We start from the raw sequence: 23,773 nt of genomic DNA, 5'->3' as shown, positions 1-23,773 counted from the left end.
AGTGCTAAAATTGCATTATTTCAATTTTTCCGGAAATTTCCATCTCCCCCCCCCCCCCCCGAAAGAAACGTTATTTTCCATGGCTTCAAAATTTCCGGAAATTTTACATCTCTAGCCTGAATAAGCTATTCCTTTTCTGTGGGATAACCACTCTGCTATGGATGTTTGGAAGCCTCCCAAGTTTCGGATGTGGATATCATAGGATTGCACCCTAAAGAACTCTTGCAAAGTATTGCTTTGTATAATGAGGTTTCTGTTTGTAAAATATTAATTCCCAACATTTTACATAATATTTCAGATGTAGCTAGACAGGAGATAGCTAACCAAGTTAACCAGTGGACAAATAAATCTTCCAAATCGGGAGCATATTTTACCCCCGCACGTGCACTATCAAGAGCTAATTATACCCAACTTTTATGAGGAATTGAAGACAAAGAAATCTGGATTAGTGGCATCTTGGTTAAGATATTCATCTTGCCAAGGATTATATTTATTTTTGAAAATGTTCTTATATCAATATGAATACTTCCATTAAATAAGTGGGGGGAAATAATGATTGTGAAATAAGTAAAGGAGAGTCTATGCAACAACTTTGCAAAAACCCATCAAGAAAGATAGTTTAATTGTGCAAATATTTTTATTATGTAGCTTCAAGTTTAAAAATATTAGCCCAGTGGTTAGAGCAGGAGAGGGCAACTTTGAGGGCTATGAGGGCCAGGTTCCATTTCCCCTGGAAAACACACATACCACCTCAGAAATTGCCACTGCTAAATTACTCTGGAATATTGACAGCTAGAAAAATGCAGCATTTTGCTTTAAAATAAGGTGTGCAGGAAGTGTGCACCTTGTTTTAATGCCAAACCATGTTCCAGAAGTCTGAGTAGCATGATTTTGAATTAAAGCAGGGCGTACAATCCATGTGCACCTTGTTTTAAAGGAATATGCAGCTTTTCACCACTGGTGTCATACGCAGCTGTAATTTGGTGGCAATTCATAGGTGTGGCCGCCATTTGAGGATGGGAATAGCCGCCAAAAGGATGGAGGGTCACCTCTGCATTAGACAATATAGATTAGGGATCCCCAATCTTTTTAGACCAATGGACATTTTTAGAATTTGCTAAACTGCTGTGGGCATCACCACAAAATGTCTTCCAAGAAGGATGTGACTACTCACATAATGGCTGTTGCAGGAGGAATAGCAATGCCACAGCAAAGGGAACTAAATCACAGAGGAGTAACCACTTTCAAACTTACAGTAGAAAGCTAAGTATCAGGGAGGGCTCTTGCTGTAAATTCAACTATAGAGTAGTTGAAAAGAATCCCAGCTAAGGGAGGGGGAAGCAATTTGTAGCTCTATATTGATGGGAGTCATAGAATTATAGAATAGTAGAGTTGGAAGGGGCCTATACGGCCATCGAGTCCAACCCCCTGCTCAATGCAGGAATCTACCATAAAGCATCCCTGACAGATGGTTGTCCAGCTGCCTCTTGAATGCCTCTAGTGTGGGAGAGCCCACAACCTCCCTAGGTAACTTGTTCCACTATCATACTGCTCTAACAGGAAGTTTTTCCTGATGTCCAGCCGGAATCTGGCTTCCTGTAACTTGAGCCCATTATTCCGTGTTCTGCACTCTGGGAGAATTGAGAACAGATCCTGGCCCTCCTCTGTGAACTGCCCAGAGAGCTTTGGCTATTGGGCGGTATAAAAATGAAATAAATAAATATATCTTTCAAGTATTTGAAGAGTGCTATCATGTCTCCCCTCAATCTTTTCTTATTCCCTGCACCTCCTTGTCCAAATCATTAATAAAAATGTTGAAGAGCACTGGGCCCAGGACTTAGCTCTGCGGTACCCCACTCGTTACCTCCCCCAGTTTGAGAAAGTAGCGTTGATAAGTACTCTTTGAGTCCGATTCTGTAGCCAACTGTGAGTCCACCTAATAGTTGTTCCATCTAGCCCACTTTTAGCTAATTTGTTAATCAGAGAAGATTGATTAACAAACTAACCGTGAAGGCTATTTTGGTCTTCGAGGACTGAGGAGAATGCGGAAAACGTTAGCATGTGCGTAGTGAGTGGTGGGGGAGGGGTTCCCCCCAAACGCCTCTATAGCTGTAGAAGTTTCCTGAACCTGGACTCCACACAGGCGCAGAGCCCATATATGTGTGAATGCACAGATGACCACTTGAAGAACTACAGTTATAGGAAAGCAACCTGTCTTTATGGCTTGTTGTGTCGCCCAAACCCAGGTCGTGGGGTTGTGGGAGTGTTAAACAACCCTTGCTTTACCCATGTCATGTTCTAGCATTATGCAAGAGTTGTTTTGAATGACATAAGCCACTTGACACAGTGCACTGCAGCTTCAACAATCTTGCACTAAACATGAACCAGAATGAATTGAAGAAACAGCCTGCTTGTAAGAATAAAACAGTACAATTGAAACTCTAGTTGTAAATTGTGGTTAGATTTGCACCATTTTTCAAGAAATGTCTGAAAAAGTTTAATAGGAAACTTCATTTAAATTAGTGATTTATATCTAACTTTTTCTTGCTGCTTTAGATCAGCAATAATTGCTTGATTTAAATCAGTTGATGCCATCTACCTATTATAAGATTTCAATTGTATGTTTAGAATAAATCATGCAAGTAAAGGAACTGATGGATTTTTGTAATAGCTTTTTTGCTATTGGAATATTGGAAAGGCAAGAAGTAAAACATTGTTAGGGAAATTTCTCTTGGTTATTGCAAAGAAGCTCCTTCTTCCCCACTTAACTTTTTAATCTCACTTTAAAAGGGCTAAAATATTCTTTCTTGGATTATAATAAATTGAAATATTGTATTAATTGGTACTCTTATTTTGATCTTATGTTGAAGTAAAGACTGCCCAGTCTTGGAAAATATTAGGAGTTGCTACTGGGTTCTTGCAGTAGCATCTGTGATGGGGAGCACATATGACTGAATTAAATACCTCCTCCACTGTTACAAGGGAATTTTGTACGTTCAGTTCAGACCTGATTTAACCAGAGGGCCCCTTCCAGAAATGAGCAGTTCTGGTCATTTTGGTGCCTGCCCCTGGAAGTGCTATATTGTGCTCACGCAAAAGCCCCATTGGATCCAACGTGTTTTTCTCCTTTCATGAGAAAACATTAAGTGAGACTTTCCTGTCTCTTTGCTTGTATGCATTATTTTGCAGGTATGTTTAAAATTAGATCTACCTTTGCTATAGGTTAGAAGACTTCATTCAGTATTCACACAATATTTCATTTATACATAGTTCTTGTCTAACCTTCTATTCTAGGTACAAAAGATCTTGTTGTAAAGGCACAAGTTTTAGCTGGCGGCAGGGGAAAAGGAACCTTCGAAGGTGGCCTCAAAGGAGGAGTGAAAATAGTATTTTCGTAAGTTGAACCTATGAACAGACACTTTAGAATCAAATGCACTATAAACACCCATTTGCTGAAATTATTTCAGTATACCTATTTTTGTTTGAAATGGAATTCTAGCTTTAACTCTTGGATTTTCATTCCTTTTTGATGTAACAACATATGAAGCACTGTGCTGGATCCAACCAAAAGCCTATCTAGTCCAGCATTCTTTTACCACACTGGCCAAGCAGATGCCTATGGGAATCTCACAAGCAGGCTATGGGTTCAACAGCACCTGCTCCTGCTTGTATTCCCAGAATGGGCGTGTAGGGGCATGCTTTCTCTGATCCAGGGGGTAATATGTAGCCATAAATGCTTTTATCCTCATGAATATGTAACAGAATAATATGGATTTTATGATGATGTAGAATTTCCAATTGACCTGACTTGAACACTACTTTAATTTTAGTCCAGAAGAAGCAAAAGAGATTTCCTCCAAAATGATTGGCAAAAAGCTGTACACCAAGCAGACTGGAGAAAAGGGCAGGATATGCAATCAAGTATTTATCTGTGAGCGGAGATATCCCAGGAGAGAATATTATTTTGCAATAACAATGGAACGATCATTTCAGGCAAGTAATCTGTTTTGAGAAATACTTTTTAAAGCACATTGTTCTTGGCTGGGGTGGGATGAAGATTCTGCAGCATAATGTTAGTTTATAATGGGAAAGAGGGAATATAGTACACATGTCCTCACCCTGATATATATATAAAAAATAATGTTAGGAAGCATTCTATCAAACATTGCCAATGCTGATTACAATACAATAATGCAGTTAAATGCGTAATTGTATATAAGGAGACAAATTGCTTCTTACTAGAACAAATTTATTAAATGGGATTTGGCATGAGATATGTTAAAGAGGAAATGTACGGAAATATTCTGCATCAGTGGCATGCTTTTTATACTGTTGAGTTTTACAAGTATGTTTGGAGTTCACTGGGGATAGCTGCTGAAATATGTTCAGAAAAAGATTTGGGCCATTCTCTTTGTTTTTAACAAGAGATCAACATTAAGGGGATGACCAAGATTATAAGAAATTATATCTAAATGTTACCTTCACATTTTTAAAATTTATTTGTTTTTTTGTCTACCTTGGTGCTGGAGAATTTCGGGGTTGCATATGTTTTACAGTGGCTCCATTCCTTCCTGGATGGACGGACCCAGAAGGTGGTACTGGGGGACTCCTGTTCAACTTCTTGGCCATTGGCCTGTGGAGTCCCTCAGGGCTCTGTTTTGTCCCCCATGCTATTTAACAGATACATGAAACCGTTGGGAGAGGTTATCCGGAGTTGTGGGGTGCGGTGCCACCAGTACGCTGATGACACCCAACTCTACTACTCCTTTCCACCCAATTCCAAGGAAGCGGTTTCTGTGCTAAACCGCTGTTTGTTGACAGTAAGGGATTGGATGAGGGCGAACAAATTGAAGCTTAATCCAGATAAGACAGAGGTGCTCCTGGTCAGTCGAAAGGCAGATCAGGGAATAGGGATTCAGCTTGTGTTGGATGGGGTTACACTCCCCCTGAAGACGCAGGTCCGCAGCTTGGGTGTGCTTCTGGATTCAGCCCTGAGCCTGGATGCCCAGGTTTCGGCGGTGGCCAGGAGTTCATTTGCACAGTTAAAGCTAGTGCGCCAGCTGCGCCCATTCCTAGAGATGTTGGACCTGGCCACAGTGACACATGCCTTAGTTACATCCCGATTGGATTACTGTAACACGCTCTACATGGGGCTGCCTTTGAAGAGTGTTTGGAAACTCCAGCTGGTTCAAAGAGCTGCAGCCAGATTGTTGACCGGGGCTGGTTACAGGGAGCTTACAACTCCCCTGTTAAAACAGCTCCACTGGCTTCCAGTCTGTTTCCGGGCACAATTCAAAGTGCTGGTTATGACCTATAAAGTTCTATATGGTTCGGGTCCAGGTTATTTGAAAGAACGTATTCTCCCTTATGAGCCTGCCCGTGCTTTGAGATCTTCTGGAGAGGCCCTTCTTTCAGTCCCACCACCATCACAGGCACGCTTGGTGGGAACATGGGAGAGGGCCTTCTCGGTGGCTGCTCTGGTGCTGTGGAACTCTCTTCCCGGGGAAGCTAGGCTGGCTCCCTCATTGATGGGCTTTCGGAAGCAGGCTAAAACTTTTTTGTTCAAGCAGGCCTTTGGAGAATAATCCAGCCCTCCATCTATGTTAATGTCTTACAATTTTGTTGTGTATTTTTTTAATTGTTTATGGTTTTGTTCCCCCCCCCCCCCATGTATATTTTAAACTTCGTAAGGCCGCCTTGAGGCCCAGCATTGGGCAAAAGGCGGGATACTAGTAATAATAATAATAATAATAATAATAATAATAATAATAATAATAATAATAATAGGGTGTTAAAGGCAGGTTGCTTACCTGTAACCATAGTTCTTTGAGTGGCCATCTGTGCATTCACACATATGGGCTCAACTTTCCTAAAATCCAGATATTTTATTTATTTGAGTTCCCCTCCCCACACCCCCAAGACTAAAAGTTATTTCAGTATCTATGCTAATCTTATGCAAGCTCTTACTGAACACTTGTGGCACACAAGGTCCTCTCACCACAATCATTCATTTTTTCTCTCTCTTTCATGATCAATATATACATAATATATTAGGTACACACACAATTCCACACCCAAAACACACACACACATCCTTCCCACTTTCTTTCCCCACCACTGGGTTCTCCATAGGCCTCCATAAACCCTCTGCAGCCTCCCTACACAATCTCATTCCCAGATCCCTCCACTTCCTCCTTCCATTTTTCCCAGCTCTCTCCCAGGTCAGCCCAGCCCTTCCCCAGCTGACTTGCTGTTGAGCCCAAACCTTCCCACACCTTCACCAGGTAGTGGCAATGAAATATTTTATTCTCTTGGTTTTTTTCAGTCACAACAGAGAGAAGCACTGGCTTCCAGCTGCCCACCATATTTATTTCCTAAATACATCTCTGGGAAGTAAAGTTGACAGATCTTGTTTGAAGTGTTTTTGTTTGAAATCCTTCCAGACATCTAGAAAAATAAATCATAGCAAAGCACTGTGCAGGCACAGGAGTGGCTTTGTGTCTACATTGCTTCCCTCTATCTTAAATTATATGGTTTAAAAAAATGCAGTCTACAATTACTTTAACTTTACAGTCTACAAGTAAATACATAATTACTTGAACATTTCTGACATTTATAAGTATCATCTTGCTAAACAGTATTCCTCTTTTTAGGGTCCAGTGCTCATTGGCAGTGCTCAGGGTGGTGTCAATATTGAAGATGTGGCTGCAGAGAATCCTGATGCAATAGCTAAGGAACCTGTTGACATTGTGGAAGGCATAAAAAAGGAGCAAGCCATCAGGGTACTGAAATGTGCACTCTTTATTCAGGCACATCTTCTTTATGTCCTTTTGAGATAGGTTAAAGCTATATGTACTCATATTTTTTGTGTTGATAATATAGCCTAGACATGTTGCTTAAATAGGCCCCCGTTGACTATTGTGTCATCTGTTGGCAAAAACGCACACCACGGTTGGTTATTTCCATGAAATAAGCAACGCAAATAGTCAACGGTTTGCAGAGATGATTAGCTGCATAACCATTGATTATTGTGTCATGTGGCGGGCTCCATTGATTTTTTCATATGCTTGCAGAGTTACGAGGCAAGAGCGGAAGAAACCCCTGCTGCTCTTGTCCAGAAGGGCTCTATAGGCATGGGAAATAATCCCATCCCAGAAAGCATTTGGGGAGCCTCCGATCGTACCATCCCTTGGTGGGGCACCGCAATTGGCGGCACCCCACACGCTTCCCAGAAGAGGCACATGCCATCCCTGGGTAGGGCGCCACCAATCGCGGTGCCCCACATGTTCCCAGGGACGTGCACGTCCCCTGCCACCCCGCCCTGTGATCTATCTGGATATTGGCTCAAGGGGATGGAAGGAGCTCTTTCCAATCACTTGAGCCGATCTCCAAATGGTTCGCAGGGCAGTGGGGGGTGAAGGACGTCCCCGTGGCTTGATGTGTGAGATATCCTTCTTGTCACACCCTCCTCATTCGCCACAAAGTGCGGGGGTTGCTAGGAACTCCTGCAGCTGCTTCCTGTCCCCAGCATTTTGCAGTGAAGGAGGGCAGGATGAGTGCGTTCTCCTGCGTCCCCCCCCCTCCGCTCATGATTTGTTGCTATGCCAAGCGTGGGGGGACGCTGTCAGCATAGACCTCAGCATAGCAACAAATGGAGAAGGAGGCATTCCACAATGCCCCCTTCCTTGGCAGGGTCATAGAGTGTTGCTATAGCCGCCCCCTTCCATGTTGCTATGGCTCCACTGGAGAAAGAGACGTGCTACTAAGAGGCTTGCCATAGTTCTTGCTATGGCAAGAACTGGTGGGCGGATTGCTCCACTGTCAGTGGAGGAGATCCACCTGCTGGTTCTTGCTGCGTTGGCCGTCGCTTGAGCATGATGTAACTGACCCCATCCCCTGACAGAAGATGGGATGCCTGCGCTGCCGCTTGTGGCTCTCCCCTCAAACTTGGCATCAAAACAAATGGGAGCTTCTTGCAACGCGGAAGGTTGCAAGCTCAGGGCTTGTAAACTTCCATGTTGCTTGCAGCTCTCATTTGTTTTAATGCTGAGATTGAGAATAAAGCAGCAGCTAGAAGGAGGGGGAGGACCCAAGGATGTGTGTGATCTGGTCTCAGTGGGAGCTGCCCCACCTCCTTTTGGCTGCAGCAAGAAAGAGGCAGAGGAGCTTCCTCCCGAGGACACCTGCCTGCCGGTTCTTGCGGCAGTGGCCATGGAGGGAGACGTGCTAACGCTGGAATCATAGGGAGCGACCCTAGCAGCTGTTGCTGGAGCCATCCCCTTCCTTGTTTCTATGGCTCCAGAGGCGGCACTTCTCCCTCTGCGGCCGCTGCCACAAGAACCAGCAGGCAGGTCTCCTCGGGAGGAGATTTGCCTACCTGTCGTTGCGGCTGCCGCCACAGAAAGACACTCGCTGCAGGTCCTGCGGGTTGCCCCTGCAGCAAAAAGGAGGGGGAGCTTCTCTCCCCTCTCCGCCTCTCCCCACAGGATGGCAGCACCCTGATCAGGAAAGGGGGAACTAGCACTGCCAATCGGTGGGGAGGCGGAGTATGGAGAGAAGCTTTGCATGTCAGTGTGGTGTAGTGGCTAAAGTGCTGGACTGGGAGTCGGGAGATCCAGGTTCTGATCCCCACTCAGCCATGGAAACCCACTGGGTGACTTTGGGCCAGGCACAGACACTCAGCCCAGCCTACCTCACAGGGTTGTTGTGAGTATAAAATAGAGAGGGGGAGGAGGAGGAGGATTATGTACATCGCCTTGGGTTCGTTAAGAGGAAAAAAGGCAGGATAGAAATGCAATAATAAATAAATAAATAAAATGTCGCCCAAGTGCACCATGCAAATAGTCAACTGTGGAGTGGTCTGTGAGGACAGGGTTGGCTAACATGTTGACCGAACACACCCAAAGTGTGATAGAACAACCAAACACAGGCAGAGTGCTTTATCTAGCTGTTTAGCTTGCTATTAAGATTTCTTGTACCCTTTTGTTTCTATTTCTAGCTGGCCAAGAAAATGGGATTTCCTGCTAACTTGGTAAATGAAGCAGCTGATAATATGATTAAGATATACAACCTCTTCATTAAATTCGATGCAACTATGGTAGAAATTAACCCCATGGTTGAAGATTCCACAGGGATTGGTAAAGTATTTTCTTATGGAACTGTTTGATGTTTTGACTTTTGGAAGGCTTGTAATTGGGTTCATGTTTAAAAAAACTAACTGAAAAATGTACTCCAAAATATGGTCTGGTAGAAAAGCAATTCTTATATCCCAAATTGCGGTACAAACTGCAGTAAACACATTGTTGTGTCAGTCAGCAATGTTTGCAATCTAAAATACTGTGTGCTGACGTTAATGGAATGTGATGGATCCAATTCTTTGGGTTTGGAATCTTCCTAGTCAAATCAATGTCCACGTGAGCAGCCCCATTGGATACTGCCCTTAGTCATAACTGAGGTATGATAGACCTTAAAATTCACTTTTTTTAATGTTAAGCGGTTGGGAATGTTGCAAAATGCAAGACTTCAAATTACAATAATGAAAGAACTTCCAGGTGTTGTTATGATTCAGGAAATTCAGCAGGAAGGGGAAACTGGAGTGTGGGGAGGACGACCCCCAAGTATAGGTGAAATATACTTTGCTCCAAGCTTCTCAAAATCTAATTGAGTCCTTATATGTAAACCGCCCAGAGAGCCCTGGCTATGGGGGTGGTATAGAAGTGTAATAAATAAATAAATAAATAAATAAATAAAATAAATATAGTGATAGTAAAAATAATAAATGTTGTTCTGCTAGACAAGATTTCCAATCCAAAAGGCAGGTATATATTTATCCAAGGTTCCTTGTCTACAGAAAAAATAATGCTGGGTTCTGTATGTAGTCCCAACAGTAAACAATTATATTTTTAAAAGAAACGTTGTGTATTTTAGATACATTTTAAGGGGTGATATTAGAATGCAATTTAAATAAAGCAATATATAAAAATTGAATCGGAATAATTTTCCCTCCACAAACTTAAGAAAATGAAATAATAATAGACTGCTGCAACTCCTGAAAGAATCTAAAATAAAATAACCAATGGACAAAAGATTCATGATGTAATCCTACTTGCGGAAGATAATTTCCTAGTTGTTGTTGTTTTCAAAGAAAAAAATGTTCTGAAAGGGGTCTAAACACAATTTGTTTGTCTTCCAAGTGATGTGTATGGACGCAAAGATAAATTTTGATAGCAATTCGGCTTATCGTCAGCAGAAAATCTTCGACCTGCAGGACTGGACCCAGGAAGATCAGCGAGACAGGGATGCAGCGAAGGCAGACCTCAATTATATAGGATTAGATGGCAGCATCGGATGTTTGGGTATGTTGGACATGTTGAAGAGAGGAGTGATAGAAGTGCTAATGCCTATGAGTGTTCATGCTCTTTCTCCCACTTTTAGTGAATGGAGCTGGTCTTGCGATGGCTACAATGGATATAATTAAACTTCATGGAGGCACACCAGCAAATTTTCTTGATGTTGGAGGTGGTGCTACAGTGCAACAAGTAACTGAGGCATTTAAACTTATTACTTCAGATAAAAAGGTAAGAACACAGTTGCTATTTGGAGTTCACTATGTAACCTTATGGGCGGAAATACAGATTACAAATACCATGTCTTACATAAATAAGCAAATGCAAGAATCACTAGGAATCTTAAAAGGTGTTATTGAAAAATTACATGTAAATATTTGTGAAATTGAATATATTTCAGGAAAGTACCTCAATAGAATTAGAAAGATATCATGGAATTGGGAATATGGAATTTTACAACTGTACCAGTTTGTAACTTATTTCAAAAACTTCTTCAGAAAAACACTTCTGTATAGTTTTCTTCAAATCATCATCATCATCATCTCGGCAGTTCTTACAGTTATTATTTCAATTAGCCTCACTTGGTTCCAGTGAATTCAGAGTTAACTAAAACAAGGAAGGTTTTTTTGTTATCTACATACTAAATGTATATGAAGATTTATATAAAGTATACTAGGACTGAACAAAAATCTCATCCTCGAGGCCACAAGGAGACAATCTGGAGAGAATCTTCCATGGGGAGATAAATCTTTACTGACATGAATCTTCCTTAGTTTTAACTTTCATTTATCAAAAAAACCTTTACAGTTAGTAAAATAATCAAATTTTATTTAAAAAATATATATGAAAACCTTCTCAGAGAAGAAGTGTTTGAAACAAGTTATAACCCGGTATACTTGTAAAATTCCACACTCCTAATTCCATGATAAATTTCTAGTTCTGACGAGGTACTTTCCATATATCTGTTGAAACGGAAATATACTCATTATACACACAGATATTTTCATGTAACTTTTCAATAACACCTTTGAGGGTTCCTAGTGCTTCTTGCATTTGTTTGTTTTCCTACCGTTCTGTGAAACCTTCTCCTTTAGCTTTTCCTTTATATAAAAAAGCAACATTCTTCTATCAAGGAACAGATTGACCACTTAACAGCACAATCCTATGCAATCCTATGTTCAGTGAGATTTCCCACTAGTAAGTGTGTAGTAATTAGGGTAGTAATCTTGTAGTCTAGCAGACTTGTCCTCTTGGTTGTTCACTTGTCCTCTTGGTTGTTCACCACTGAAAACTTTAGTTCTGTATATTTTCTGTAGGTGTTTCCTAGTTGCATTGTTCACTTTTTATATTAAAGGGGAAACCTTGAAATCCTCAGTGAACAGAGAATTTTAAATACATGCAGTTACGTATTTCTCGTATTTATAGCCCACATAAACATAATATAAAATGAAAAATAGAAAAGGGGGTGGGGTTAATGGCATCATGGGAGCCCCCCCCCCCCGCTCTTGATATAATCTGGCCCACCTGCTTGACCCAGGAAGGCAGTACAGTCCCCAGACCAAAAGTGGTTGTCCGCTCCTGTTCTATTATTATGAGAAAGGAAGAAAACCTTCTCTCTACTATGCATTATTTTATACACCTTTGAAATATTTCTCTTACTTGCCTTTTTCCTAAGCTAATGTTGTAACCTTAACTCATAGCAGAGTTGCTCCAGTCACTTGATCATTTTAATTGCCCTCTTCTGAAACTTTTCCAGTTTTACAATATCCTTTTTGATGTGCGATGGCCAGAACTGTACACAGTATTCCAAGTGTGGACACACAACAGATTTGTAAAAGGGCATTATGATATTGTAGTTCCTTTTCTAATTATGGCCAAAATGGGATTTGTATTGTTCATAACAGCCGCTCAGTGGATAGACATGTTGGCTTTCCACCACAACCCCAAGATCTCTTTCTTGGTCAGACACTGCTGGCTTAGACCCTACTGACATATAATAATAATAATAATAATAATAATAATAATAATAATAATAATGTAAATTTAGGATGTTTTGCCCCAGTGTGCCTCACTTTACACTTGCTTACACTGAATGGAATAATTTATTGCATAGGTTCTGAGAATCACAGTTTCTCTAGAACAAAACAAGCATATTCGTCCCCTCAGGATGGCACCTCTTCCTGGAGCATGTAGAAAGTTCCTCTTCAGTCTTTTTCCCCTCTCCAGGGTCCACTTCTGTCTTTTTTCCTGATCCCCAGATGGAACCTGCTTACTGAGCAGAGACATTGGTTCAACTGGGAGCTTTTAGGAGGCCAAACTTTAATACTTTAAAACGATTTTGTTCTTCATCTCTTTTCTCTACTTTTCCTGGCTCCCTCATTGGTCTACACCTTCAGAAGGGAAGATGGAGCTGCATTAAGTGCTTGGGGTGGATCTTAGCCGCTCCGCAGCCTTAGCATTCACACTCTGAATTCCTCCAGGGCAAGGAGCATGAAGCTGCTGGGTGGCTTTTCTGTATGGTTCCCCAATTGTGGGAAACACAATTTCAGAGGTATTAGGCCTGTCACGGTTCACCAAACATCAGGCAAAGCCAAATAGAAGCTGCTGTAAGCCATCCCAACTCCCTCCTCTTAACCACATGGCAGGTCAGGAAAGAGGCCATCATGCTGAGAAGTCGGGGCCGTGGAGCACTCAGATTCCAGTGCATCAGAGGTAGAAAGCCCAGCAAAGAACACAAGACTGAGCATAGGTTTGGTGTCAAATCAGGTTGGGTGCTGGAGCAAGGCAGGGGTGAGTACTATCCCATCTTTTACCCCCAATTTGGAGCTCTTGGCACAAGAGGCAGTGCCACAATTTATGAAATGCATAAGGGGGGTCTCTGGCAAAAGGAAGGCCAGATCCGCTGCAAATCCGTTCCCCCTCCTGAACAAAAGCAGGAAGAGGGCGAAAAGAGGAAAATAAACACTGCTCTATGGAGAGATCTAAGTAAACACACAGGAAGAGTTCACTCATCTTCATCATATGACTCATTTCTGGCAACTCGGTCCCCTAATTGTGCCAAAACAAAAAACAAACAAACAAAACCCGTAAGTGAAATCAAGGGACATGAAGGGCAAGTACTGGGGCAAAGGCAAATGGAGGAACTGAACCAAAGTTTCATTGAGCCCTGAGGATTCAGGAGATGCCCTAGAATCAGCGGACAGGGTGGGAAGCTCTTGAAAGAGAAGGTGGATTCTACCCTGCAGTGTGCACACTTGTTTCTCTACTAGCAAATACAAGCTATTTAATTAAATGATGACTAGGCAAAGCCACAAACTCAAATATGGGGAACAAGACCGTTTTCCTTTCAACTCTCACCCCTAATCCCTTACAGTTTCTTTTCCGGATTCCTTTGACAAGATCTGGAAGGCAGAAGCGCCAACCCCTGTAAAATCTAATCCACCCACGTGTAGGCCAAAATATTATATTTCTTTTCCCCTGCAATCATGGACCACAGTGGATGATCCATTAGCAACCCTCATGTCTTCCACAGTTATTCTGGCAGATGAAAGAGACATGCTATAAAAGAGTGAAAGCTGCCTTCCACAAAGATCAAAGTATTGGCAATAACATTCAGAGAGTTGGCTACCAACTCCTGCTTTACTGGGTTCCTGTGGACTCAGGAGCTGGTAGGATTATGTACTCATGCAAGTCAAGAATTAACTCAAGAAGATTTCTCTCTCAGCAGCCTTGCTGGTTGACTCCTTAGTCACGTGGGTGCCATCCAGTTTGGAGCAAGGGCCATGGTCACCAACATTGTGGCAAGATTAGATATGTGGCTGCATAACTGGGAAGTGGATCCAGGATCCCAGGCTAGACTAAGTATCTGATCTTTTACTGCAGTTAAACTCTTTGGGGATCCACTGGATGCCTATCTTGTTGGAACCATAAAGAAAAATGCCTTGCCTAAAGGCCAGAAAGACACCAGGAATTCCTAATGGCAATTCAACATCTGACCAACATTCAGGCGGTAGAGGCCATCTTGAAATGCCAAGCCAGGTCTGGAGTAAATTCAATTTTCTTTTTGGTTCCCAAGAAAAATAAAGCTGTCAGGATAATCTTGGATCTTAACTAGTTAAACACCTACTAAAGACGCATTTGAAAATGGAAACGCTAAAATCCATACTGGCATTCCTTCAGCAGAAGACTTCTTAGCATCGATAGACTTGTTAGAGGCATATCTACCCATCAAGGAGAAACATAGCATATACCTCCAGTTCTGCTACAATAGACACTACCATATTGGGTGCTCCCTTTGAGGTTCACTTGAGATCCTCAAGTGTTCACAAAAGTTTTGGTAGACCTAGTCACATACTTCAGGATTCAGAGGATGTACTTCCACCCCTTCCTTGATGATATCCTGATAAAGACCCCATTCAAGCAGAAGTGTCTTGACAGCATTCAGATCACCCTGGACACTCTAAGGGAGCATGGCTTTGGGGTGAATTTGAAGAAGAGTTTCTTGGCTGCTACCCAACAGCTGAAACACATGGGAGTGCTAATCAACATCTCACAGTCCAGAATGTTTCTGACAAGGCCGAAGAAGACAAAGTTTCCCCAGCTGAAAAGTCACCAGGATTAGTGACATGATTGGATCTCATGTTGCTAACCAAACTAATGGTCATGATAATCAGGAATTGGTCAGCTGGACCAAATTTCATTCAAGAAGCTGCTTCTCCCTTGCAAGACTAAAATAGCTAATTAAGTGTCCCTGCAGATTTCCATATTAGAACTGGCCAGGCTCTCATCAGTTGGACTGGTGGTTTCTCAGCAGACTGTCTGAAGGGGTGAACAGATCAAAAGTGTGTTCACAGCCACCCTGTTTAGAGGAGGGGGGAGTCATCTGAACAACAGGGTGACTCAGATAATGCGATTGCTGTCAGAGACACAATGGAGTATCCGTTGGCTGCAGTTATGTGTGATAACAGTCTGGCATAATGGCCCAGCAGAACCATCTGAGTGGATGCTCAATCCTCAAGTTTTTCAGATGATAATCTGTTTCAGACAGCTAGTTCTGAATGTCTTTGAGCATGTTCCTGAATTCTCAAGGTTTCCATGCCCAGATACAGGGGGAGAAAATGCCAAAGGGGAAAGATGGCCAAAAGGACTTCTCTACACCTCTCCTCTCATTTTACCTCTGCCATCCTACTATGGAAAACCAGATAAGACAAAATGGTTTTAGAACCTTTGGTCAGTTGCATACATATGGAGTGGCAGACTGTTTTCCAATCAACTTGGTCATGGGTTTTCTATTCCTTTTGAATAACTAATTCATAGTTCGTGGCAGTTAGAGTTTACAGAAGTGAGTAATTGCTGATGGATTTGTTCCAGAAAGGGGATGAGGGGACCATCTTGGTCTTCCAATCTGCTCTGGGGATCAGGATGGCTCCTTTCCCTAGAGTTGGAAAAAGATTGAAGTGGACCCTGCCCACTTGCTCCAGCAGGAGGTGCCATCCCAGGGGAATGCCCTTCATGATGTTCAGAGAACAGAGGTATATAGCAAGAAAAATTCCCTTATTTTGGTTACTTCTTCTCCCTAGCTTCCACAGCTTTCTAACACCCCCCATCCCAAACACCAAACAAGGGAGAGGTCAAAGACAAATCTGCCCGCCATGATTTTCCATTGGATTAACATGACTTTGCCTACATTTTTGTTGTAACATGATATATTATCTGTTTTGAGTTTTTTAGATATTATATGTTCTACAACTAATGGTTTATTTTTTAAAAAAGCATTCACCCAATTACCGTTCCTCTTACTTCTAATGAAATAAGGAACTCACATCCATCCAACCAGCACTTTATATAACGGTGTAACAGGATTTTTAAAAAAAACGTAGAAAAGAATATATACCAATAGAAGAGGATATGTATTCCACAGGAGTTGGTATAATTTCAATTGTAGTCAACATATGTTTATTCTTTTGCCTAGCATGTCTGGGTACAGAATGCTGCACTGTTTCACAAAATAGTCTTGTGGTACATATCCACTCAGGAGCCTGGATAGGGCCATCTTACTTTAAAGGGAGGGTGTGGTGGTCATTAGCATTTCATGTATGTTTTAACATCTGATGCTTCCAAAGCTTGAAGTTTTATTAATTCAGAGGCATTAACAAAAGCATATTATGTTACACTCTTTTGCCACTCACTGTGCTGAAGTTTTATTTCATTATGTTATACAAAAAGGCAAACTATTCAGAAATTCTTATTTAGCAAAAGAAAGATTAATTGTTTTAAAACTATTTTCTCATGAGTACAAAAAGAACTAAAGAATCTATATGGCTCAGGTCCAGGTTAGTTGAAAGACCGTATTCTCCCTTATGAGCCTGCCTGTGCTTTGAGATCTTCTGGAGAAGCCCTTCTTTCAGTCCCACCATCTTCACAGGCGCGCTGGGTGGGAACATGGGAGAGGGCCTTCTCGGTGGCTGCTCCAGTGCTCTGGAACTCTCTTCCTGGGGAAGCTAGGCTGGCTCCCTCCTTGATGGGCTTTCGGAAGCAGGCTAAAACTTTTTTGTTCCAGCAGGCCTTTGGAGAATAATCTGGCCCTTCCTCTATGTTAATGTCTTATAATTTTGTTGTGTATTTTAAACTATGTCCCCCCCCCCCCCGCCCCAATGTATGTTTTAAACTTTGTAAGGCCGCCTTGAGGCCCAGCATTGGGCAAAAGGCAGGGTACAAATAAATATAATAATAATAATCTGTACTTTGTTCATTCTTAAGCTCTCAATCCTATGTACTGCTTCTTTACACAGGTACAGGCTATTCTGGTAAATATTTTTGGAGGCATTATGCGATGTGATGTAATTGCACAGGGCATAATTATGGCAGTAAAAGATTTGGATCTAAAAATACCTATTGTTGTACGATTACAAGGTGAGCATTCCATGTATTTGTGAATTCAAACGTATGGTAATGACTGCTTTCGGACATCAGGATACCCCATGATGGACTAAATAAGCCATGATGGGTTATTTAATCTATCGCGGGTTATTGTGTCATCTATCAGGGTTTTTTTTTAATCCATGATGATTTATTTGGCCAAAATAACCCACTCTGATAACCCACGGTCTGCAGAGTGGGTTATTTAACTTATCATGGGTTAGCATGTCATGTGTTGGTCACAGTGGGTTATTTTGGTCACCTACAGAGTTGCTTGGCAAAAGCGGTCAAAACCGCTGTCGCCAGCTCTCCTCCAGCCAGCAAACCTTTGTTTCCATGATTTGTCCTAGTAATGGATTGTGCTTGCAGCCCGCCACTGGCCGAGCCCCTCCCCCGGCAATGCACTCTGCAACCTCCTCAACCGTTAAACACTGTCTCGGTTGGGTGGCAGCAGCTGCGCCAGGTTGGTCCCAACCTTGTAAACTTCCATGGAGTTTATAGCTGCCACCCCCTTTTCGAGGCACCCAGAGGTTTCCTCCTTTATGTGTAATTGCACAGTGATCTGATGGTGCATTAGATGCCTCCTGAGTAGAGGAGGCTGGGTATGAGGTTTTGTCCCGATCTTGCAAACCTCTAGGGCTTTAGAGCCACCACTCCCCTTTTGGGGGTGATACTGAAAGCACTGAATTAAACCCCTGTACTTTATCCCCCACCTCTCCCCTCTCATCGGGATATTGTGGAAGGTTAAAACAGGCTGCTGCGATGTTGTCAATGGGTAAAACTGCGCCAGTGCTCAGGTGGGAGGGTGGCTGCAGCAGGGCCGGCTCCAATTGTGCGCAGTGTCTTACTTGTCTGATTGTGTGGGGGAGATGAGTAGCTTATTTTCAAAATCTAATGGGTTAAAGTGACATCCAAAAGCAGTGAATGAGTTATTTTTATGTTACATAATTTGCTTTCTCCATCAGTTTAATGATCTGTACAGAAAAAATCTTAAATCCTATTTGCATATTCAAGGAATATTTGAATCTTGCAGTGGCAGCTTGGGGTGGGGGGCTGCAGTGGATAGAGCCAAGGCAGCAGAGCGTTGCACAGAAAAAGAGATCATCCCCGCAAAGCAGTGGATTGGGGTGGGAGGTGTCCACATCTACACACCCAAGCAGCCTTTTAGTCCGTCACAGCAACCCATTGCAGTTGCAGACATCTGAACAGCCGACACACAACCCCAAAACAGCTGGTCAAGATAAGAAATGGAGAAAATGAAAAATGGGGGCGGGGAATAGGTTGTGGGGGAGGGGAGGAGCTCCAGGGAGACCTCGTATGATTTCCTACCTCCCAAGTCTCCAGGTTTTTTAAAAACATAATAATAATGAATTATTTTTTTAAATTACAAGGGTCAGAAACACCTCCCAACACTTTTTAAATAATTTTTCTTTAAGGAAGCAGCATACTTTATGGCAGCAGTTGTGGCCTTCCTTCCCTCCAGTCTCCTTGGATGGCCCAGCACTCATGGGAAGATTTGTTTTTTAAGTGCACTGAGAACCACCTATCCACAAATAAATCTGTAGGTTCTGAGGGAAGGGCAGTTCACTGCCTCCTGCCTTTAAAAAGAGATTGCCTCTGGAGTAAAACCACACTGGCTAGCACCCCCTCCACACACAATGTTGCATATCCCCCCAGTGACTGAAAAGAACTGCCCACAAGTGAGCATCTGCTTGGGTGTAGGCTGCTCTTTTCAAATGTCTGCTCAACGTGGTGGGTGGTCCAAAGGAAGTCATGCTGAGGGCAGGGTTAGCTAGTGTGGCATCACTCAAGGCTTATGTGTTTCTTGAAAACATGAGCCCTAACGTCTGAGTAGCGTGTCTGGTATGTTGTGTGGGTTCTTGTATTGGAAATAATCCTGCAGAAGATGGTTTGTAATTGTATTTGATTGTAAAAATCGTTGGGTAATTAATCCTTTTTCTTAGTAATGAATCATGGTTTTGCCAAGAATGATCACTTGGTCTTTTCTGCTTGAATCTGCCTGCATCTGAAGTGGCAGGCAGGCTTCCGGCTCAGTCAAGGTGCTGATGGTTGTTGTTTCCTGGCAGACTGGGGTGGATTAATAGAAAGTCAAGTTGTCTGTCTCTAAATGGATGGTAATTATAAAAGTGATTCTGAAGTCTTGACAAAACTTGTCCAGTCTTGACAAAACTTCAGCTTCATGGGCAGTTTAGCTTCCCACCCCGTCCCCTTAACATTAGCATTGAAAACATCATTGGCCCCATTCAGAAGACACCTTAAACCATGGCTTTAACCATGGTGGTTAAGCCAGAAAGCCAGGCCGTGTTCAGAAGACGCCTTATACCACAGCTTTAACCATAGTAAATAAAGTAAAAAAGCCTTATTCACTGTGGTTAAAGCCATGGTTTAAAGTGTCTTCTGAACCCAGCCCGGCTTTCTGGCTTATCCACCATGGTTAAGGCCGTGGTTTAAGGTGCCTTCTGAACAGGGCCATAAAGAAGCAGGGCAGCTGTAGTGTGTGTTGCGCATGTTCTGAATGGAGGGTGTCAGGTAACACCGTTAATCCTGAAATAACCTATTAATTCTGACTATTGACTATGCAGGTACACGAGTTGATGATGCCAAAGCTTTGATAACAGATAGTGGTCTGAAAATACTTGCCTGTGATGACTTGGATGAAGCTGCTAAAATGGTGAGCTAAAAAGTTATTTACAATTATTTTTGCTACAGATTCCTTGCTATGGCATACTCTTATAAGTCATTGATAACCTATGAGAGATGAAATAGCATTCTTAACTTTCTAGCATTATAAGAGCATTATATATCTAGGAAAATGTTCACGTACTACACTGACTATGGCATTCATGCTGTACGTATGCACACTGAGATGGTTATAAGAATCTCTCTATGTGCATTCTTACCTGATTTGTACAGATGTACTAGATTCTTACTGAGGCAATGGCAAACCACCCCACTACAAAGTCTGCCAAGAAAACGTCAGCGAAAGCAGGCGTCCCTCTAGGAGTCAGCAATGACTCAAGGGCTTGCACGAGAGGTTCCTTTCCTTTTCCTTTTCTACTAGATTCTTAATTAATCTAGGGTACACTTTATATTAACAATTTGTATTCAATTTTCAACATTTCAGAGGAGAGTATTTGGGAAGGTAATAAAAACCTACAACTACTAGTTCAACAGTAGTTGAACTAGTAACTTTTCCAGAAAGCACAATCCTGTGCAAGTGTACTGAACACACTAGGACTTATTTCTGTGACTGGAGTTGAACAACAGGATAACCCACAATGGGTTAAATAACCCACCGTGGATTATTTAACCCATCGTAGTTTATCATTTTGTGTAGCAGGATTTTTTTTAACCCATGATGGGATATTGTGCCAAAATAACCCAGGCAAATATTGAACGATATACAGAGCGGGTTACTTAACCATCGTTGGATATTGTGTCATGCGGCAGGCACCACTGGGCATTTTCATCAGCTACAGAGTCATGAGGCAAGAGCAGTCAAAGTGGCCGCTACCATCCCATTCAAGTGAACTCTATTCCTCTCGTTTAGATTACTGCAATGCATTATACGTGGGGCTGCCTTTGAAAACGGTCCAGAAACTTTAGCTGGTACAAAACAGGGCAGCAAGTTTACTAACGGGGACTGGCCGGCGAGATCATATCACGCCAGTCCTTCTACAAATTCATTGGCTGCCAGTCCAAGTCTGGGCCCGATTCAAAGTGCTGGTATTAACATTCAAAGCCCTAAACGGTTTGGTGCCAGGTTATTTGAAGGAACGCCTCCTCTCAGATGTACCTGGCTGGACCTTAAGATCATCCACAGGGGCCCTTCTCTGTGAGCCCCTGCCAAAGGAAGTGAGGCAGGTGGCTACTAGGAGGAGGGCTTTCTCTGCTGTGGCACCCTGGCTGTGGAACGAGCTCCCCAGAGAGGTTCACTTGGCACCTATATTGTTTTCTTTCCGTCACCAGCTGAAGACCTTTTTATTTTCTCAATATTTTAACACCTAATTTAACTTAAATTTAAACTTTGCTGTTTTAATCTCATATTTTAACTTATATTAATTTTTGCTGTGTGGTTTTATTCTGGTTGTATTTTGTATTTGTGTTTTAAATTTGTTGGTTGTTATTATTCTCTTCATGGTTTTAATTTTTGTGAACCACCCAGAGAGCTTCGGCTATTGGGTGGTATAAAAATGTAATAAATAAATAAATTAGCCAAATAAGCCATTGTGGATTAAAAAATTCCAAACACGATAACCCATCATGAGTTATTGTGACATCTGAGCCCAATCACAATAGTTCCTCCCAAAATAAAGGAAACATACTTTAAAATAATTATTAAAACAATTAAAACCTCATCAATGATCCTTTGGGAGAAGATAAACCAAGGGTAGTCCCAGATAGTCCCCAAAGTAGATTCTGACATGCTCTTTCTACAACAACGGGGCTAACACGAGCTTCACAACGTTCCAGCATTTCCAGTATGCTGCTGATCTCCATGCGTTGGCCTCAGCATCCTGGGGATTCCCCTCTCTACAAAGAGCAAAAGCAGCCACCTGGGCCTCCGTCCCTCCTCCTTGCTTGCATTTCCTCCTCCCTTGACCCTCTGCCTCAGGGGCGCTAGAAGGGGCAAGTGAGCAAAGGCATCAGTGGCCTTCACCATCTGCTCACCGAGGCAAGTCCTTGTTCCTCAGACAAGCTGCTTCCTTTTGCTTCATCAGCTTGCAGCTGTCTTCAGTGGGGTCAGGTGAGGAAAATGCTGCCTGCCCAGCTGGGCCTCGTGTTTTGACCAAGGACACCGAGAGGCAAATACTCTGGACAGAGGAGACCAAAGAGGGTCAGAGTGGGCTGTAGTTTCAATAAGGTGGATTCCTTTTCCACATATTACTCAGGATTTAAGTTTCTGAGTTTGGTGTGCTTCAGATTGGGGAATCTCTGTTGGATGCTGTTTATCATGAATCAAGCAATAACTTGAAGGTATGAGACTCTGCCTAGACAGGTGTGTTCATGCCTATCTTCTGCTTACTGTGACTTTTGTTCAGTGGTTTGTAACAAATTGTATGCTGTTCCCCCCCCACACACTCTATGTGTTTATCCATAGAACTTTATGATTGCCCATGCTGTTGATTACCCAAATGATTTATTTATCATTATTTTTGAACTTCGTTTATTGTTGAACTTTATTGATATGTTACTTGAACAGAATATGTCATGATTTCACTTTTGTTTATCTTTTAGGTTGTGAAACTCTCTGAAATAGTGACATTAGCAAAGCAAGCTCAAGTGGATGTTAAATTTCAGTTGCCAATCTGATCAGACATATGGTTCATGTCCCCAAAGCCCACATTTCTCTCTCCCCCCCCCTATTTTTTAAAATTGCTTTTCTTTTATTTCTCACCCCACTTTTGTGGTGGTTTTCATGCTTGACAGGTTCACATGTATCACCTTTCTAGTAATATTGAAAATGTTCATTATAAAAGTATTGTTGTTTATATCTACTTAATTGCAGCTTTAAAGCTGCAGAAGGATGTTCTTGATGTTTTTGTTTGTAAACAAAAATAATACCCAGCTGAAAATGTATTTCTTCCAAATAAAAGTCTGGAGTCCACAGAACTTCTGTTTTTGTCAGTGTGATTAAGAAATTTAATGACTAGACTCGCTAGTAATACCCACTGCAGCTTTCATAGGCTGGAGAAAATTATTCAGGAAAGACAGGTAATACTATGATTGGTAAAATAGAGGAATATATATAAAAAGAGAGCTTCGGCTGTGGGGCGGTATATAAATGTAATAAAATAAATAAATAAATATATCTAAAGTATTTATATTCTGCAGTAAATTGAATTGAGTGCATCACATGTATTTATGAGCCTATATTTATAGAATACACTCAATGCTTTCTGAAGTAACAGTTTCTTGAACATTATAATTTAATGCACTCTGACACAAGTGTTCATGATTTCTGGTACTTATTTATATGAATAAATAAAGCTTATTTCTTTTAGTGCTGGGCAGACAAAGTATTTTTCTTCTTAAAGTTAATAAAGTGTCTTAAAAGAGTTAAGCGTTTTTCTTTTATTTCCAAAGTTGGATCTTTAAATAAAAATGTAGTCAAGCACTGCTATGGCATGTTATTAGTATCATTGGGATTGTGAAATGGTTACAACTCTAATATAAGAACAATGCAATCATAGGTATGTCTACTCAGAAGTAAGTACCAGTGAATTCAATGAAATTTACTCCCAGGTAAGTGAATATAGGATTACAGCCTAATTGTACCATTTATATAATGTTTTAGAGCGTACAAAGCACTCCACATAAGTACTCTCTCTGTAATATTTGAATTAAAATGTTCCAATAAGAGTTGGACTAGCTAGAAGAATTGTGAATTCTAAGGCCCTACCCCATTGAAATGAATGGGGCTTAAACTAGTTATCTTATGTTCCATTCATTTCAATGGGGTAGGACTTAGAGTTCAGTTTTTCTAG

General features: G+C 41.8%; 1 protein-coding gene across 1 annotated transcript in view; it reads left to right on the top strand.

Moving 5' to 3' along the window:
* The window catches only part of SUCLA2 (succinate-CoA ligase ADP-forming subunit beta), a 33,300-nt gene extending 9,951 nt beyond the window's left edge, over positions 1-23,349 (top strand). The window contains exons 3-11 of the mRNA XM_063115915.1: positions 3,295-3,394; positions 3,831-3,993; positions 6,654-6,782; positions 8,999-9,137; positions 10,194-10,355; positions 10,435-10,577; positions 17,138-17,258; positions 19,868-19,956; positions 22,524-23,349. Of these exons, the coding sequence (XP_062971985.1) occupies positions 3,295-3,394; positions 3,831-3,993; positions 6,654-6,782; positions 8,999-9,137; positions 10,194-10,355; positions 10,435-10,577; positions 17,138-17,258; positions 19,868-19,956; positions 22,524-22,598 (1,121 nt within the window). The 3' untranslated portion in view covers positions 22,599-23,349. The remainder of the gene's footprint in view (positions 1-3,294; positions 3,395-3,830; positions 3,994-6,653; positions 6,783-8,998; positions 9,138-10,193; positions 10,356-10,434; positions 10,578-17,137; positions 17,259-19,867; positions 19,957-22,523) is intronic.
* The last annotated feature ends 424 nt before the right edge of the window (positions 23,350-23,773 follow it).

The sequence above is a fragment of the Elgaria multicarinata genome, chromosome 2 (genome assembly GCF_023053635.1).
Source record: "Elgaria multicarinata webbii isolate HBS135686 ecotype San Diego chromosome 2, rElgMul1.1.pri, whole genome shotgun sequence".
Taxonomy (NCBI): Eukaryota; Metazoa; Chordata; class Lepidosauria; order Squamata; family Anguidae; genus Elgaria; species Elgaria multicarinata.
This window is presented reverse-complemented; position numbering and strand designations above follow the sequence as displayed.